Genomic DNA, 17,283 nt, shown 5'->3' on the forward strand with positions numbered 1-17,283 from the left:
GCTTCGAGGCAAGCAACACTGAGGCATGCATGAGAGCATCAACTGTTACGGACGACTGTGTGATCACGCTCTCCGTTGCCGACGTGAGTAAGACCTTTAAACAGGTCAACATACACAAGGCTGCGGGGCCAGACGGATTACCAGGACGTGTGCTCCGGGCATGTGCTGACCAACTGGCAGGTGTCTTCACTGACATTTTCAACATCTTCCTGATTGAGTCTGTAATACCAACATGCTTCAAGCAAACCACCATAGTCACCCTGCCTAAATGACTACAGACCCGTAGCACTCACGTCCGTAGCCATGACGTGCTTTGAAAGGCTGGTAATGGCTCACATCAACACCATTATCCCAGAAACCCTAGAACCACTCCAATTTGCATACCGCCCAAACAGATTCACAGATGATGCCATCTCTATTGCACTCCACACTGCCCTTTCCCACCTGGACAAAAGGAACACCTATGTGAGAATGCTGTTCATTGACTACAGCTCAGTGTTCAACACCATAGTACCCTCAAAGCTCATCACCAAGCTAAGGATCCTGGGACTAAACACCTCCCTCTGCAACTGGATCCTGGACTTCCTGACAGGCCGCCACCAGGTGGTGAGGGTAGGTAGCAACACATCTGCCACGCTGATCCGCAACACTGGAGCTCCCAAGGGGTGCGGGCTCAGTCCCCTCCTGTACTCCCGGTTCACCCACGACTGCATGGCCAGGCAGGACTCCAACACAATCATTAAGTTTGCTGACGACACAACAGTGGTAGGTCTGATCACCGACAACGACGAGACAGCCTATAGGGAGGAGGTCAGAGACCTGGCCGGGTGGTGCCAGAATAACAACCTATCCCTCAACGTAACCAAGACTAAGGAGATGATTGTGGACTACAGGAAAAGGAGCACCGAGCACGTCCCCATTCTCATCGACGGGGCTGTAGTGGAGCAGGTTGAGAGCTTCAAATTCCTTGGTGTCCACATCACCAACAAACTAGATTGGTCCAAACACACCAAGACAGTCGTGAAGAGGGCACTACAAAGCCTATTCCCCCTCAGGAAACTAAAAAGATTTGGCATGGGTCCTGAGATCCTCAAAAGGTCCTACAGCTGCAACATCGAGAGCATCCTGACCAGTTGCATCACTGCCTGGTACGGCAATTGCTCGGACTCCGACCGCAAGGCACTTCAGAGGGTAGTGCGTACGGCCCAGTACATCACTGGGGCAAAGCTGCCTGCCATCCAGGACCTCTACACCAGGCGGTGTCAGAGGAAGGCCCTAAAAATTGTCAAAGACCCCAGCCACCCCAGTCATAGACTGTTCTCTCTACTATCGCATGGCAAGCGGTACCGGAGTGCCAAGTCTAGGACAAAAAGGCTTCTCAACAGTTTTTACCCCCAAGCCATAAGTCTCCTGAACAGGTAACCAAATGGTTACCTGGACTATTTGCATTGTGTGCCCCTTCCCAACCCCTCTTTTACGCTGCTGCTACTCTCTGTTAATCTTATATGCATAGTCATTTTAACTATACATTCATTAACATGTAACAGTATAACTTTAGTCCGTCCCCTCGCGAACCAGGGACCCTCTGCACACACAGACAACAGTCACCCACGAAGCATCGTTACCCATCGCTCCACAAAAGCCGCGGCCCTTGCAGAGCAAGGGGAACCACTACTTCAAGGTCTCAGAGCAAGTGACGTCACCGATTGAAATGCTATTAGCGCGCACCACCGCTAACTAGCTAGCCATTTCACATCTGTTACATACATTCTACCTAAATTGGCCCAACCAACCAGTGCTCCCGTACATTGGCTAACCGGGCCATCTGCATTGTGTCGCACCACCCGCCAACCCCTCTTTTTAGGCTTCTGCTACTCTCTGTTCATCATATATGCATAGTCACTTTAACGATACCTACATGTACATACTACCTCAATAAGCCTGACTAACAGGTGTCTGAATATAGCCTTGCTACTCTTTTTTCAAATGTCTTTTTACTTTTGTACTCCCGGTTCACCCACGACTGCATGGCCAGGCAGGACTCCAACACAATCATTAAGTTTGCTGACGACACAACAGTGGTAGGTCTGATCACCGACAACGACGAGACAGCCTATAGGGAGGAGGTCAGAGACCTGGCCGGGTGGTGCCAGAATAACAACCTATCCCTCAACGTAACCAAGACTAAGGAGATGATTGTGGACTACAGGAAAAGGAGCACCGAGCACGTCCCCATTCTCATCGACGGGGCTGTAGTGGAGCAGGTTGAGAGCTTCAAATTCCTTGGTGTCCACATCACCAACAAACTAGATTGGTCCAAACACACCAAGACAGTCGTGAAGAGGGCACTACAAAGCCTATTCCCCCTCAGGAAGCTAAAAAGATTTGGCATGGGTCCTGAGATCCTCAAAAGGTCCTACAGCTGCAACATCGAGAGCATCCTGACCAGTTGCATCACTGCCTGGTACGGCAATTGCTCGGACTCCGACCGCAAGGCACTTCAGAGGGTAGTGCGTACGGCCCAGTACATCACTGGGGCAAAGCTGCCTGCCATCCAGGACCTCTACACCAGGCGGTGTCAGAGGAAGGCCCTAAAAATTGTCAAAGACCCCAGCCACCCCAGTCATAGACTGTTCTCTCTACTACCGCATGGCAAGCGGTACCGGAGTGCCAAGTCTAGGACAAAAAGGCTTCTCAACAGTTTTTACCCCCAAGCCATATACATTCATTAACATGTAACAGTATAACTTTAGTCCGTCCCCTCGCGAACCAGGGACCCTCTGCACACACAGACAACAGTCACCCACGAAGCATCGTTACCCATCGCTCCACAAAAGCCGCGGCCCTTGCAGAGCAAGGGGAACCACTACTTCAAGGTCTCAGAGCAAGTGACGTCACCGATTGAAATGCTATTAGCGCGCACCACCGCTAACTAGCTAGCCATTTCACATCTGTTACATACATTCTACCTAAATTGGCCCAACCAACCAGTGCTCCCGTACATTGGCTAACCGGGCCATCTGCATTGTGTCGCACCACCCGCCAACCCCTCTTTTTAGGCTTCTGCTACTCTCTGTTCATCATATATGCATAGTCACTTTAACGATACCTACATGTACATACTACCTCAATAAGCCTGACTAACAGGTGTCTGAATATAGCCTTGCTACTCTTTTTTCAAATGTCTTTTTACTGTTGTTTTATTTCTTTACTCACCTACACACTCCGGCTGCCCGTCAGAGATTTGTACTGCCTCCTCATTCTCTACGGAAATCTAAAACTGGAACCCAGGCTTTATTTCCCAATTAATTCTCTCTTCTTTTCTCAGCATGTTCTACTCATGAACATTAGATTCCTCCCTCCCTAGGCACTGACAACCTCCAGTATCCATCCATTCATCCTTCAGCCCGTCCACCTGTCTATGAATCTGTGTTTCCTTCTAGAAGCATCAGTACATCTAGCTAATAACACTGTGTGTTGTTGGGGGTCTGAATTTATGGGTCTGTCTGGTGAAAGGATGTGGAGGTTGAAAACAAAGAGAGGGAGGGAGAGAGATAAAGAGAGAACATGTGAGGGAGAGAGAGAGAGACACAGAGAGGAGAATAAAGAGTAGTCCTCTGTAGCTCAGTTGGTAGAGCTTGGAGCTTGTAATGCCAGGATAGCGGGTTTGATTCCTGGGACCACCCTTATGTAGAATGTATTCACGCATGACTGTAAGTTGCTCTGGATAAAAGTGTCTGCTAAATTCCATTATAGAGAGAGACTGCTGGATGCTTGGACTGGGGCCAGACAACATGAATCTTTAGCGATTGTGTCTGTACTCTGTACTGATGGTGACTGCCCCTCTGGGGGGTGGCTGCCTGGAGGCAATGCATTAACTAATGCAGCCTTCATCACCTCAATGACAACTGTGCTAGGCTGCTAGATCCAACCTAAACTATGTTCCAAATGGCACTCTTTACCCTACATAGTGCACTACTTCTGACCAGAGCCCTATAAGACCTGGTCAGAAGTACTGCAATATTGGGAAAGGGGTGCCATTTGGGACGTGACCCTACTGTAGCCAGCCAGCCGGCTTCCAGGAAATGAAATGAGACTGTTAGAGCTATTTTGCCTTCTACCTAAGGGTTAGGGAGATGGGTCAGAGTAGGCTGGGTACCAGTCTCTTCAGCTGACATTCCACTCCTTCTCATTGCCAAAGAGACTTGCCTTTTGGCAATCTTCAAATATAAACATTTGATCATTAATGAGCTTGAGGATATCAGAGGATTTGATCCTGATCCTATCATCCAATCACAATGTTTATGCAAATTAGACTGATAGGAAAGCTTTCAAACTTAATTCATGATCTAACATTGGGCATTCTGACATAATACATTCAATTGTAAACATAAATATTGGGTGCGGGGATTCCTGTTTATTGAATTTTTACCACCAGCCAATGTGATCACATCATACCAGAGAAGCTCTCGCTATTCAAACTTCCCCGCCAGTTCATTTTACAGCAAAATAAGTGACCAAACTATTTTTCTACTTCTGGGACAAACAATGGGCTAGGCTACTGATTGAAGAGCTATAGGAGGAATAAAGAGGATGGAAGAGAGAGAGGCCAATGGAGATGCATGAATTGTGCAAGAAAGGAACAGTGAAGACGGAGATGAGTAAATTATAAATTAAATCATAGACTGGGCTATTAATCCACCATTCGTATGCTAGCCTACATATTAGGCCTAGCCTACAGGAATTTAGGCGACCACTACCTGTGTAATGCTAGCCAGAGACCAACATTTGTTTTGGTCTAACGCACGTTTTGTAGCAATGAATTTAAATTGAACATCGCCAAATGTTTCAGTTTAATTAAATGTGCAATAAAAAAAAGTACAGTGCCTAAGCCTATTTAATGAAACCCTGGTTGTTGGCCTGGGCAACAGATCGCTACGCAGCGAATCCCCATTCCCCACTGAGCTCATTCTTGGAAATGGCAAGTTCACTTTCTCATCCATAAACACATATCAAGTGCAAGTACGCTGTCCAGCAGCTCACATCAGCAGGATGGGGGGCAATTTCATTAGGAGGGGCGTCTAAAAGCGTCAGCATGCTTCAGTTCTGCTGGCACCTAGCCAGATGGTATGTTCGCAAACTCCCTTAAAAAAAACTTTGCTTGAAATATGAGGAAAAGGGAAATAGTACTGCTGTCCATTATGAGACGCCGGGGCCAGTGTGCTCTTCCTCCAAATAATTAGAATGAATCTAAAATAACTCAATAAATCAGTCAGTCATTTTGACGTTTTAACCGATGAGATCTTAGTCGCGCAATTTTACATCTAACTAAGATGTTTGGTGCAGTATTTCACAATGAAAACGAGCATCCTGATGGGTTGCATCACTGCCTGGTCAAAGACTCCAGACACCTTAGGCATAGACTGTTATCTCTGCTACCGCACGGCAAGCGGTACCAGAGAGCCAAGTCTAGGTCCAAGAGGCTCCTAAACAGCTTCTACCCCAACCCATAAGACTCCTGAACAGCTAATCAAAATAGCTACCCAGACTATTTGCATTCGCAAATAGTCCCCTTTCACTGCTGCTACTCTCTGTTATTATCAATTCATAGCCACTTCAATAACTACCCAAATAATTATTTGTTATTCTTATCTCTTACTTTTTGAAGGTATTTTCTTAAAACTGCAGTGTTAGTTAAGGGCTTGTAAGTAAGCATTTCACTGTAAGGTCTAAAACCTGTTGTATTCGGCGTATGTGACAAATACAATTTGATTTTAAGCAAATTGAGGTCACCAAGCGCAACATAGCTTCAGCGTGTAAATCAGCTAGAAAGATGTCGGCATCGAGTAATCGTGTCTGTGCCTCGATCTAGGTTGAGCGGAATAAGACCTCCATTCCTGTCATTATTGAAAGATATTGTGACGACTCACATCTCAAAATAGAGTTACATAATGTTAGATCCCTCACTTACAAGGCAGTCATAGGCAATTAACTAATCACTGATCATAATCTTGATGTGATTGGCCTGACTGAAACATGGCCCAAGCCTGATGAATTTACTGTGTTGAATGAGGCCTCTCCTCCTTGTTACACTGGTGAACAAGACATTCTAACATTCATGACAGCCAATTTCAATTTACCCCCCAAAAAAGACTGTTATCGTATTTTGAGCATCTAGTCATAATGCAGCCTACTCAATCACTTTTTATACAGTGGAAGTCGGAAGTTTACATACACTTAGGTTGAAGTCATTAAAAGTCATTTTTCAACCACTCTACAAATTTCTTGTAAACAAACTATAGTTTTGGCAAATCGGTTAGGACATCTAATTTTCCAACAATTCTTTACAGACATTATTTCACTTATAATTCACTGTATTTTAATTCCAGTGGGTTAGAAGTTTACATACACTAAGTTGACTGTGCCTTTAAACAGCTTGGAAAATTCCAGAAAATGATGTCATGGCTTTAGAAGCTTCTGATAGGCTAATTTACATAATTTGAGTCAATTGGAGGTGTACCTGTATTTCAAGGCCTACCTTCAAACTCAGTGACTCTTTGCTTGACATCACAGGAAAATCAAAAGAAATCAGCTAAGACTTCAGAAAAAAAATTGTAATCCCTCAAGTCTGGTTAATCCTTGGGAGCAATTTCCAAATGCCTGAAGGTACCACGTTCATCTGTACAAACAATAGTACGCAAGTATAAACACCATGGGTCCACACAGCCATCATACCGCTCAGGAAGGCGACACGTTCTGTCTCCTAGAGATGAATGTACTTTGGTGCGAAAAGTGCAAATCAATCCCAGAACAACAGCATAGCACCTTGTGAAGATGCTGGGGGAAACAAGTACAAAAGGATCTATATCCACAGTAAAACGAGTCCTATATCGACATAACCTGAAAGGCCGCTCAGCAAGGAAGAAGCCACTGCTCCAAAACCGCCATAAAAAAGCCAGACTACGGTTTGCAACTGCACATGGAGAAATGTCCTCTGGTCTGATGAAACAAAAATAGAACTGTTTGGCCATAATGACCATCGTTATGTTTGGAGGAAAAGGGGGAGGCTTGCAACCCGAAGAACCTCATCTCAACCATAAAGCATGGGGGTGGCAGCACCATGTTGTGGGGGTGCTTTGCTGCAGGAGGGACCGGTGCACTTCACAAAATAGAAGAAATCATAAGGTAGGAAAATTGTGTGCATATATTGAAGCAACATCTCAAGACATCAGTCAGGAAGTTATAGCTTGGTCGCAAATGGGTCTTCCAAATGCACAATGACCCCAAGCATACTTCCAAAGTTGTGGCAAAATGGCATAAGGACAACAAAATCAAGGTACTGGAGTGGCTATCACAAAGCCATGACCTCAATCCCATAGAAACTTTGTGGGCAGAACTGAAAAAGTGTGTGCGAACAAGGAGACCTACAAACCTGTCTCAGTTACACCAGCTCTGTCAGGAGGAATGGGCCAGAATTAACCCAAATTATTGTGGGAAGCTTGTGGAAGGCTTCTTGAAACGTTAGACCCAAGTTAAACAATTTAAAGGCAATGCTACCAAATACTAATTGAGTGAATGTAAACTTCTGACCCACTGGGAATGTGATGAAGGAAATAAAAGCTGAAATAAATCATTCTCTCCACTATTTTTCTGACATTTCACATTCTTAAAGTAAAGTGGTGATCCTAACTGACCTAAGACAGGGAATCTTTACAAGGATTGACATGTCAGGAGTTTTGAAAAACTGAGTTTAAATGTATTTGGCTCAGGTGAATGTAAACTTCTGACTTCAACTGTAGCTACTGTTTACAGGCCTCCTGGACAGTATACAGCGTTCCTCAATGAGTTCCCTGAATTCCTATCGGACCTTGTAGTCATGGCAGATAATATCACATTTTTGGTGACTTTAGTATTTACATGGAAAAGTCCACAGACCCACTCCAAAAGGCTTTCGGAGTCATCATCGACTCATTGTTTGTTGTCCAACATGTCTCCGGACCTACTCACTGCCACAGTCACACCCTGGATGTAGTTTTGTCCCGTGGAATAAATATTGTGTATATAAATGTTTTTCCTCATAATCCTGGACTATCGGACCACCATTTTATTACGTTTGCAATTGCAACAAATAATCTGCCCAGGCCCCAGCCAAGGATCATCAAAAGCAATGCTATAAATTCTCGGACAACCCAAAGATTCCTAGATGCCCTTCCATACTCCCTCCACCTACCCAGGGATGTCGGAGTACAAAAATAGGTCAACTACCTCACTGAGGATCTTAATTTAACCTTGTGTAATACTCTAGATGTAGTCACATCCCTAATAACAAAAAAATGTTGTCACAAGGAATTTGCTCCCTGGTATACAGAAAAGTTTTTCGACTAGCTTGGAAAGACAGTACTGTGGAATATCAAAGAGCCCTCACTGCTGCTCGATCATCCTATTTTTCCAACCTAATTGAGGAGACAATTAACATTTATTTTATTTACATCTTTCACTTCAGCAGTGATAAATTCATGAATGTCTTCAATGAATAGATCATGATCATTAGAAAGCTAATGATGGACTCCACTTTGAATCGGTTTATTTCTCCAAAGTTGTTCTGAGTCTGCACAGAACTGCCAGGACCTAGCATCAATAGAGAAGCTCGAGTTTGACACATTCATGAAAATAGTCATGGCCTCTAAACCGTCAAGCTTCATACTAGACCCTATTCCAACTGAACTACTGAAAGAGCTGCTTCCTGTGCTTGGCCCTTCTATGTTGAACATAATAAATGGCTCCCTATCCATCGGATGTGTACCAAACTCACTAAAAGTGGCAGTAATAAAGCCCAGAAAATGTAAAGAATTATCAGCCTATATTGAATCTCCCATTCCTATAAATTAAAAAATAAAGCTGTTGCGCAGCAACTCACTGCCTTCCTGAAGACAAATAATGTATATGAAATGCTTCAGGCTGGTCGTAGACCCCATCATAGTACTGAGACTGCCCTCGTAAAGGCGGTAAATTAACTTTCAATGGTGTCAGACCAAGGCTCTCCATCTGTCCTCGTGCTCCTAGACCTTAGTGCTGCTTTTGACACCATCTATCACCACATTCTTTTTGAGAGATTAGAAACCCTAATTGGTCTACATGGACAAGTTCTTGCCTGGTTTAGATCGTATCTGTCAGAAAGATATCAGTTTGTCTCTGGATGGTTTGATCTCTGACAAATCAATCCTAGGTTTTGTCGTTCCTCAAGGTTCAATATATTGTTTTCAATATATATTCTACCTCTTGGTGATGTCATTCGGAAACACAATGTCAACTTTCACTGCTATGCTGATGACACACAGCTGTACATTTCGATAAAACTTGGTGAAGCCCCAAAATTGCCCTCCCTGGAAGCCTGTGTTTCAGGCATAAGGAAGTGGATGGCGGCAAATGTTGAACTTTTAAACTCAGACAAAACAGATGCTAGTTCTAGGGCCCAAGTTGTTGGATCTGACAATTCATTTTGGTGGTTGTACAGTCGTCTCAAATAAAACTGTGAAAGACCTCGGCATTACTCTGGACCCTGATCTCTCCTTTGACAAACATATCAAGGATATTTCAAGGACAGTTTTTTTCCATATTCGTAACATTGCAAAAATCTGAAACATTTTGTCCAAAAATGATGCAGAATATCTAATCCATGCTTTGTCACTTCTAGATTAGACTACTGCAATGCTCAACTCTCCAGCTACCCAGATAAAGCACTAAATCAACTTCAGTTAGTGCTAAACACGTCTGCTAGAATCCTGACTAGAACCAAAACATAGCACACTCCAGTGCTAGCCTCTACATTGGCTTCCTGTTAGCGCTGATTTCAAACCTACACATACGCTACGGTCACAAGATGCAGGCCTCCTTACTGTCCCTAGAATTTCTAAGCAAACAGCTGGAGGCAGGGCTTATTCCTATAGAGCTCAATTTTTATGGAATGATCTGACTATCCAAGTGAGAGACACAGACTCAACCTTTATGTCTGTACTGAAGACTCCTCTCTTCAGTAGGTCTTGTCTTATGATTGAGTGTAGTCTGGCCCAGGGGTGTGAAGATGAATGGCAAGGCACTGAAGCGACAAACTGCCCTTGCTGTCTCTGCCTGGCCGGCTCCCCTCTCTCCACTGGGATTCTCTGCCTCTGCCTCTATTACAGGGGCTGAGTCACTGGTTTTACTAGTGCTCTTCCATGCCCTCCCTAGAAGGGGTGCATCACTTGAGTGGGTTGAGTCACAGATGTGATCTTCCTGTCCGGTTTTGCACCCCCTCGGGCTCGTGCGGTGAAGGAGATCTTCGTGGGCTATACTCAGCTTTGTCTCAGGGTAGTAAGTTGGTGGTCTTCGGATATCCCTCTAGTGGTGTGGGGGCTGTGATTTGGCAAAGTGGGTGGGGTTATATCCTGTCTGGTTGGTCCTGTCCGGAGGTATTGTCGGACGGGCCACAGTGTCCCCTGACCCACCCCTGTCTCTGCTTCCAGTATCTATGCTGCAATAGTCTATGTGCCGGGGGGGTTAGGGTCAGCCTGTTGTATCTGGTGTAATTCTCCTGTCTTATCTGGTGTCCTGTGTGACTAAGTATGCTCCCTCTAATTCTCTCTCCCTCCCCTCCCGGAGGACCTAAGCCCTAGGATCATGCCTCCGGACTACCTTGCCTGATGTCTCCTGGCTGTCCCCAGTCCACCTGGTCTTGCTGCTGCTCTAGTTTCAACTGTTCTGCCTGCGGCTAGGGAACCCTGACCTGTTTACCCGGACTTGCTGTTTTCGACTCTCTCTACCGCACCTGCTGTTTCGACCTCTGAATGCTCGGCTATGAAAAGCCAAGTGACATTTACTCTTGAGGTACTGACCTGTTGGACCCTCTACAACCACTGTGATTATTATTTGACTCTGCTGGTCATCTAGGAACAATCTGGTCTTAAATGGTCATGTACTCTTATAATCTTCACACGGCACAGCCAGAAGAGGACTGGCCACCCCTCAGAGCCTGGTTCGTCTCTAGGTTTCTTCCTAGGTTCTTGCCTTTCTAGGGATTTTTTTCCTAGCCACCATGCTTCTACATCTGCATTGCTTGCTGTTTGGGGTTTTAGGCTGGGTTTCTGTATAAGCACTTTGTGACATCTGCTGATGTAAAAAGGGCTTTATAAATACATTTGATCGATTTTAACCTTCCAGACTTGGAATTGTATCAACTCCCTACCCTTTTACTTGCTACATAGGGCTAGTTATTAGATGCACTAAAGAGGAACAATGGGTACCTTTTGAAGATGCTCATGTCTATTTTTAAAGTATAAAGTTAAGAACATTAACAACTTAATAGTTAAGAACACTATAACAATATGGAAGAAAATGAAACGTATATTTTGCAAGAACCAATTTCACTCCCTAGAAACACAACCTTATGGAACAATCCTTGGATAGCTTTTTAGAATTCACAGATAAATTGGCCCACATGGAAAACTAAAGGCATAGAATCTGTAAATGACTTGGTAATAGGAAATACATTTATTTCCATGACAACTTTAAAAAACCATTTTGGACTGACCAATGTAGGTATTTTCAAATACATCCAATTTAAAAGTTTTATATCACACAATGTTCATTTGAAACCTTTTGAACATCAGAGTAATCTTGAGGGAATCCTATTTGAGTCACCAAAGGATGTTCATGTGATAGATAAACTATAGAAAACCTTGCAAAGAGCCTATACACATTTTTATTATTATTATTGGAACCAAGATAAAAAAATAATTGATATTGGCACAAGATGGAAGGAATGTTGAGACATAACTAATGAGATTACAGGTAACAAAAATGTACTCTTAATCCAGTATAAATTACTGTATAGAATTTATTATACAAGAGACAAAATTCACAAATTCTACAGCACAATGGCAGATTCATGTTTGAAGTGTAAAACATCTAATGACTCCATCATTCATGCCTTCTGGGAATTTTACAAAATTCTAAAATGACAAATTCTAGGCGGAGTTTGAAAGATGGATGTCAGAAGTATTACAATGTAAATGTACTTTTAGTTTGTCTGTCTGTATATTTCAAGATATGACATACTGTATGAGGGTGCAGTGAGATACCCAATGGGCTGGACAATACTCGTCTCATCAATTATCTTAAAAAACATATTCTCAATAACTGGAAATCAGCCAATCCTCCATTGTTCACACAATGGAAAGGTCAAATGCTTTGTTATCAAGAAATTGAAAGAGCGTTGGCTACGGAGAGAAACAAAATGGTGCAGTTTGAGGTCATGTGGCAGAAGGTGATAAGGGTGCTGGGGATAGGGGTGGGGACTAGTGGGTCTGGGCAGATGTGATGTTTGCATGATGATGTCATTTGTATGTTTTGTATTATTTATAATATATAAAATCTTATATAAAAACAGGAATTTGGCACATACTTGCATAATAATTCCATATCTAACATCTGTAGTAATATTATAGCTCTCTCTCTGCCCATTCAAACTTTCCTAGTTCATTATTTTGAAAGCATAGCCACAGGAAGTACGGCTGCTGAGGGTGCTGCAGCACCCCCTGAAAAATGTGAATATTGTTCACAAAAGTAGTACACTGGGCCTTTACTAGTGCTGTATTAGCAGACCGATATAGGGCAAATATTGGTTTTGTTTAATCACAAAACCGGAGAGCAACATCTGTCCAGTGATGTCCACAAAACACAACGCATGTAACAAGAGATGGGAGGGGGGGGGGGGGGGGGGGGGGGGGGGGGGGCTGGGAAGGGGGGGGGGGGGGGAGAGAGAGATGGTGAGGTTGGTTGGGAAGTGTGGGGGCGAGAGAGAGAGAGATCCCACCTCTGCTTCCCAAAAAACCCTTTCCTTCCCAAAAACCACAGAAACAGAATGGGAGTTTATCAAAGTTGGATTTGTTTTCGAATCATTTGTGGATCTGTGTAATCTGAGAGAAATATGTGACTCTAATATGGTCATACATTTGGCAGGAGGTTAAGAAGTGCAGCTCAGTTTCCACTTCATTTTGTGGGCAGTGTGCACATAGCCTGTCTTCTCTTGAGAGTCAGGTCTGCCTACATTCTCAATAGCAAAGCTATACTCACTGAGTCTGTACAAAGCTTTCCTTAAATTCTCTCTCTCTAGCTCTCTCTCTCATATATTCCCTGTCAGACAGACTTGATTTTCCACTCTCCAGACTGGCTCACCGTGTGATTGTAGTACTGTACTCTACTGTCATATCAGGCTTCCTCTGTTTGCAGTAATTAGAGCAGTGTATTGGGACAGTTATGTTGTTTCATGTAGCGTGCTTTGTGCAAACACAGACCTGAGACTTGCCACAGGCGTTTAGTGTAGAACAGCTAGCCAGGTCTGAAGAGTTGGTTCAGTTATGACAGAGCAGGGGGTCATGTCTGCTTGCATCTTAGTTGAGGTTTGTCTGGGATTTGTGGGTGGGGGGGGGGGGGGGGGGGGTGCTTGTGTGTGTGTTTGCTTAAATATCCTTGTGGGTACCAGAAGTCCTAACAAGGATAGTGAAACAAGGAAAAATTGCCGGTCCACACGAGGTGAAATGCTATGTTAGGTTTAGGGTTACAATTAAGGTTAGGGTTAGGCATTACAGTGAGGTTTAGGGTTAAGGTTAGGAGTTAGGGTTTGGTATAGTTTTAGGGTTAGGGGTTATGGTCAGGTTAAAGGTTAGGGTCAGATTTAGGGTAAGGGGTTAAGGAAAAAGGATTTAGGATGGGAATCGATTATTTGGTCCCCACAATGATGGCAATACAAAACTGTGTGTGTGTGCCTGTCTGTATGCAAGTTTGAGTCAAATGAGGGCAAGTGATTAACAGTGTGCTTGTTTATACACTTTATGTGCATGATGACTGAGTGTGTGTGCATGTACATGTGCACCTCGCTCTCTCTCTCTCTCTCTGTGTGTTTAGCCTAGCATATCCTCGCTGCCACAGTCTGATAAGAGCTCGGTGGTCTTCAAACTGAGTTAAGCCGCAGCTCAGCAACGGATGGCAAAATGACCACGTAGTCATGGTCCAGTGCCGTGAGAGATGGGTTGAGAAGAATATGGATTGAGAGGGTTTGAGACGAGAGAAATCTCGTCTCAATAGAAGTCTATTGCTTATGGTTAATACCGTAATGACATGTTCATATTGTATGGAAATTAGTGTTTGTAGGCTTAGGCTGTATAAAGGTGTATGAAATAATAACATATTTAACACTGAGACAAATATGTTGTTTGATTGATCCATCTCAGAAAAGTTGGAAGTAGAAAATGATCACACATATTTTGGTTTTTGTATCTAAATATGCTTAAATTCCCTTTTAGAATTCTGTATTTAGACATAAAAACAATTTATGACCTTTAACTCTGCTTCAGTGAGGAGTTTTCGAGTGACTTGATACTGTAGGAAAGAGAATGCCACGGGGGAAATCTGTACTTTTCTCAACTGAATAAGGGTCCTGCGGGTTGAATTGACATTGCTCTTGCACAGTATGTCTGCCAATGTCACAGAGGAAAAAATACCAGTTCCGTGAACAGTCTTTGTCCTTATGAGGGGCAGAAAGCTTAGGAATTCACTTTAAGATCCCGTGTATATTTGGGTTGTAGCTAGTATAGGCCTCAACTTAGCAGACATGCAGAGTTAGAACACACAAATGGCTTTTTAGATTTAGCATGATTCACATGGAGGTTGCCCTGAATTCCAGCCAGTCCAGTGTCTCTCCTACACATAAAAAGTCCTAAGTGATTAACATTAGCAAATAACCTATTGTGAAGCTTATGTTTAGTAGAACCCCACCTCTCCCCACTGTTCTCTATGTTGATGGACGTGGTCTGTAGTTGCCTCAGACAGTGATGTGCTCCTATTGGTCTCCCAACGCCTGTAATCCAGCCATCTGGGAACCTTGGGATGTCCCTACCCCAACCCTAAAATGAACCCCGATCCTTACCCTAACCTTCACCCGATCCTTAACTATTTTACATTTTTACTGGGGTGGGGGTGGGGATGTTCCCAAGGAACCCGGATAGCAAGGACCCCACGTCCACCCCTGCCCTCCTCTCCTCTGTTGTCACCCTTGTCCACCTCCCCTCTCCTCCGGCCGTCCAACCACCACTTCCCAGATGCCCAGTTACCATGGCAACAGAGGCACGGAAGCGTGGAAGCAAACCCAGCAGTCCGGGTGTGATAGTGATAGTGATTGTGGAAACACTGGACTGGGCTATAGCTATTTGCTTTACTCATTTCATACGTATATATTCTATTCTACTGTATTTTAGTCATTTCCACGCCGTCATTCTTTTTTGGATTTGTGTGTATTGTTGTGAATTGTTAGATACTACTGCATTGTTGGGAATAGGCTGCCATTTGGGACGCATCCTATACACTGCACAGGAAGTGGCCCTTTTTCTCTCTCTTTCTCTCTCTGTTGCTCAATTAAAGGCTGAGGTTGTCATCGGTGCGTACGGTAGTCATTAAGCAAAGTGCAAGAGCAGCTGACTGTCGGTGATGAAGTGATTGTTTTTTACTCTGAGTTGTAGATGTGTATCAGGCAGTGCTGTATCTCTGGTCTGAATTATGTGGTGTTCAATCTCTCAATGTATTATTGATGATAATAAGCCGCATTCAGACAGTTAGCGAGGTTGTTCGTACCACTTGTTTAGGATGGTCACCTATTCTCTACCACTGCTACTTTATAATACAAATTCACAGATTGTGTTGATTCACCATGCTTAACAATTAGGTCGTCAAGGAGTGATATCGCCCGAGAGGCCCTGTCTCGTCTGTCTGTCTGTCTGTCTGTCTGTCTGTCTGTCTGTCTGTCTGGGTGCTTGTGTGTATGTCTGCCTATCTTTACTCCAGTTAAATGGACTGTCTGGCTGTCTATGTTGAAACTGACAGTTTTATCTGAAAGATGTATGTCCATCTCTGTCTGTAGGACACAGCGGGTCAGGAGCGATACCGGACCATTACCACAGCATACTACAGAGGAGCTATGGGCTTCATCCTGATGTATGACATCACCAACGAGGAGTCCTTCGGTTGTGTGCAGGACTGGTGAGTCAACTATTTCCTTCTGTCTGTTTTCTTCACCAGGTGTGTCATGGCAGTTGGATGTCTAACCCTTTGTATCCGTAATAGGGTGTTGTTGTACATCCTGTCAAATACAGTACACCCTGTTTAAAAGGCAAACAACGGAAGAAATTCCAATAAACGGTGTGATGAGTCATTGGTTAGCTTGGCTGAACATGGCTTCCACCTCAGTGGCCGAAGGCAACCGTTTTGTGCACTGAGGCTTAAGTGGAAACAATGGGAAGCAGTGCATGGCATGAAACTCCATATTCTTCCCTCACATTGGGACCCTGAAGCATAGTGTGGATCGATAGCTGCTACAGTCGCATAGTATAGTTCCGACAGCAGGGGAGATGTCCTTACAACACACAGTCTGTGTTTACAGAGAGAGAATAGTTACACAATGTGTGGTGAACACGGACTAAAGTAGAGTTGAATGGTTGAATATGCATTATAGCCTAACTCTTCTCAGTGGCACTTCAGTCAAACATTTTAGCTTATAAAGTCTTAATGGAGTCTTCAGAATGTCTTTAGAAGGCCTATATTGTGGTTTCACAAATCATAAGCTAGTAAAAAGGTGGTTAGCTCGTTTGCTATGTCTTGGTTGAGAAGTTGGCATAGCTAGCTTTCTGGTAGCTGTCTAGCTAGAACAGTAGGCTATGCTAAGCAGCTAATATTGGCTAGATAATTTGCTTATATTAGATAGTTCATTTGATGTAAGGTAATGTTATTTAGCTGTTATTCATTTTAAAATGGAACAACGCGATGTAAACCACAAACCACAACCCTCCAGCGTTAGCTAGTAGCCAACATAACAAGCTCTCAACCAAGACAACCAGCTAACTATGTCAAACGTGTTAAATGTTCCATGAACAGCACTTCCGTTTGAACTAATTCAATATTATCTTAACACAACACAGAAGATGCATATGGTTCTTCATGCAAGCTTACCCATAGGCCTATTTTATCACAACCGGTTATAGTTCCTCAGAGGTTACTACTGCACTGTAGGAAGACCAAGGGAAAGGTTTGCTCTTTCTCAATGGGTCTATATGCTTGCATCACTAAACTGGATGATATTTAAACAACAACAAAAAGGAAGAAGGGACAGAACAGAAGCAAACGGCAGTCCAGAGGAGGGGCTTAATATTTAAATCTATTGATTGCAGCCCTCCTCACATACACTCTGCTTCTTCAGTA

The 17,283-nt window shown here is 43.7% G+C and overlaps 1 protein-coding gene across 2 annotated transcripts in view; it reads left to right on the forward strand.

Moving 5' to 3' along the window:
* The window catches only part of LOC109868692 (ras-related protein Rab-3C), a 71,417-nt gene that overhangs the window by 18,052 nt on the left and 36,082 nt on the right, over positions 1-17,283 (forward strand). For both annotated transcript variants that reach the window (XM_020458416.2, XM_020458415.2), the window contains exon 3: positions 15,950-16,068. In XM_020458416.2, coding sequence (XP_020314005.1) covers positions 15,950-16,068 — 119 coding nt within the window. The remainder of the gene's footprint in view (positions 1-15,949; positions 16,069-17,283) is intronic.

Source organism: Oncorhynchus kisutch, linkage group LG23, assembly GCF_002021735.2.
Source record: "Oncorhynchus kisutch isolate 150728-3 linkage group LG23, Okis_V2, whole genome shotgun sequence".
Classification (NCBI taxonomy): domain Eukaryota; kingdom Metazoa; phylum Chordata; class Actinopteri; order Salmoniformes; family Salmonidae; genus Oncorhynchus; species Oncorhynchus kisutch.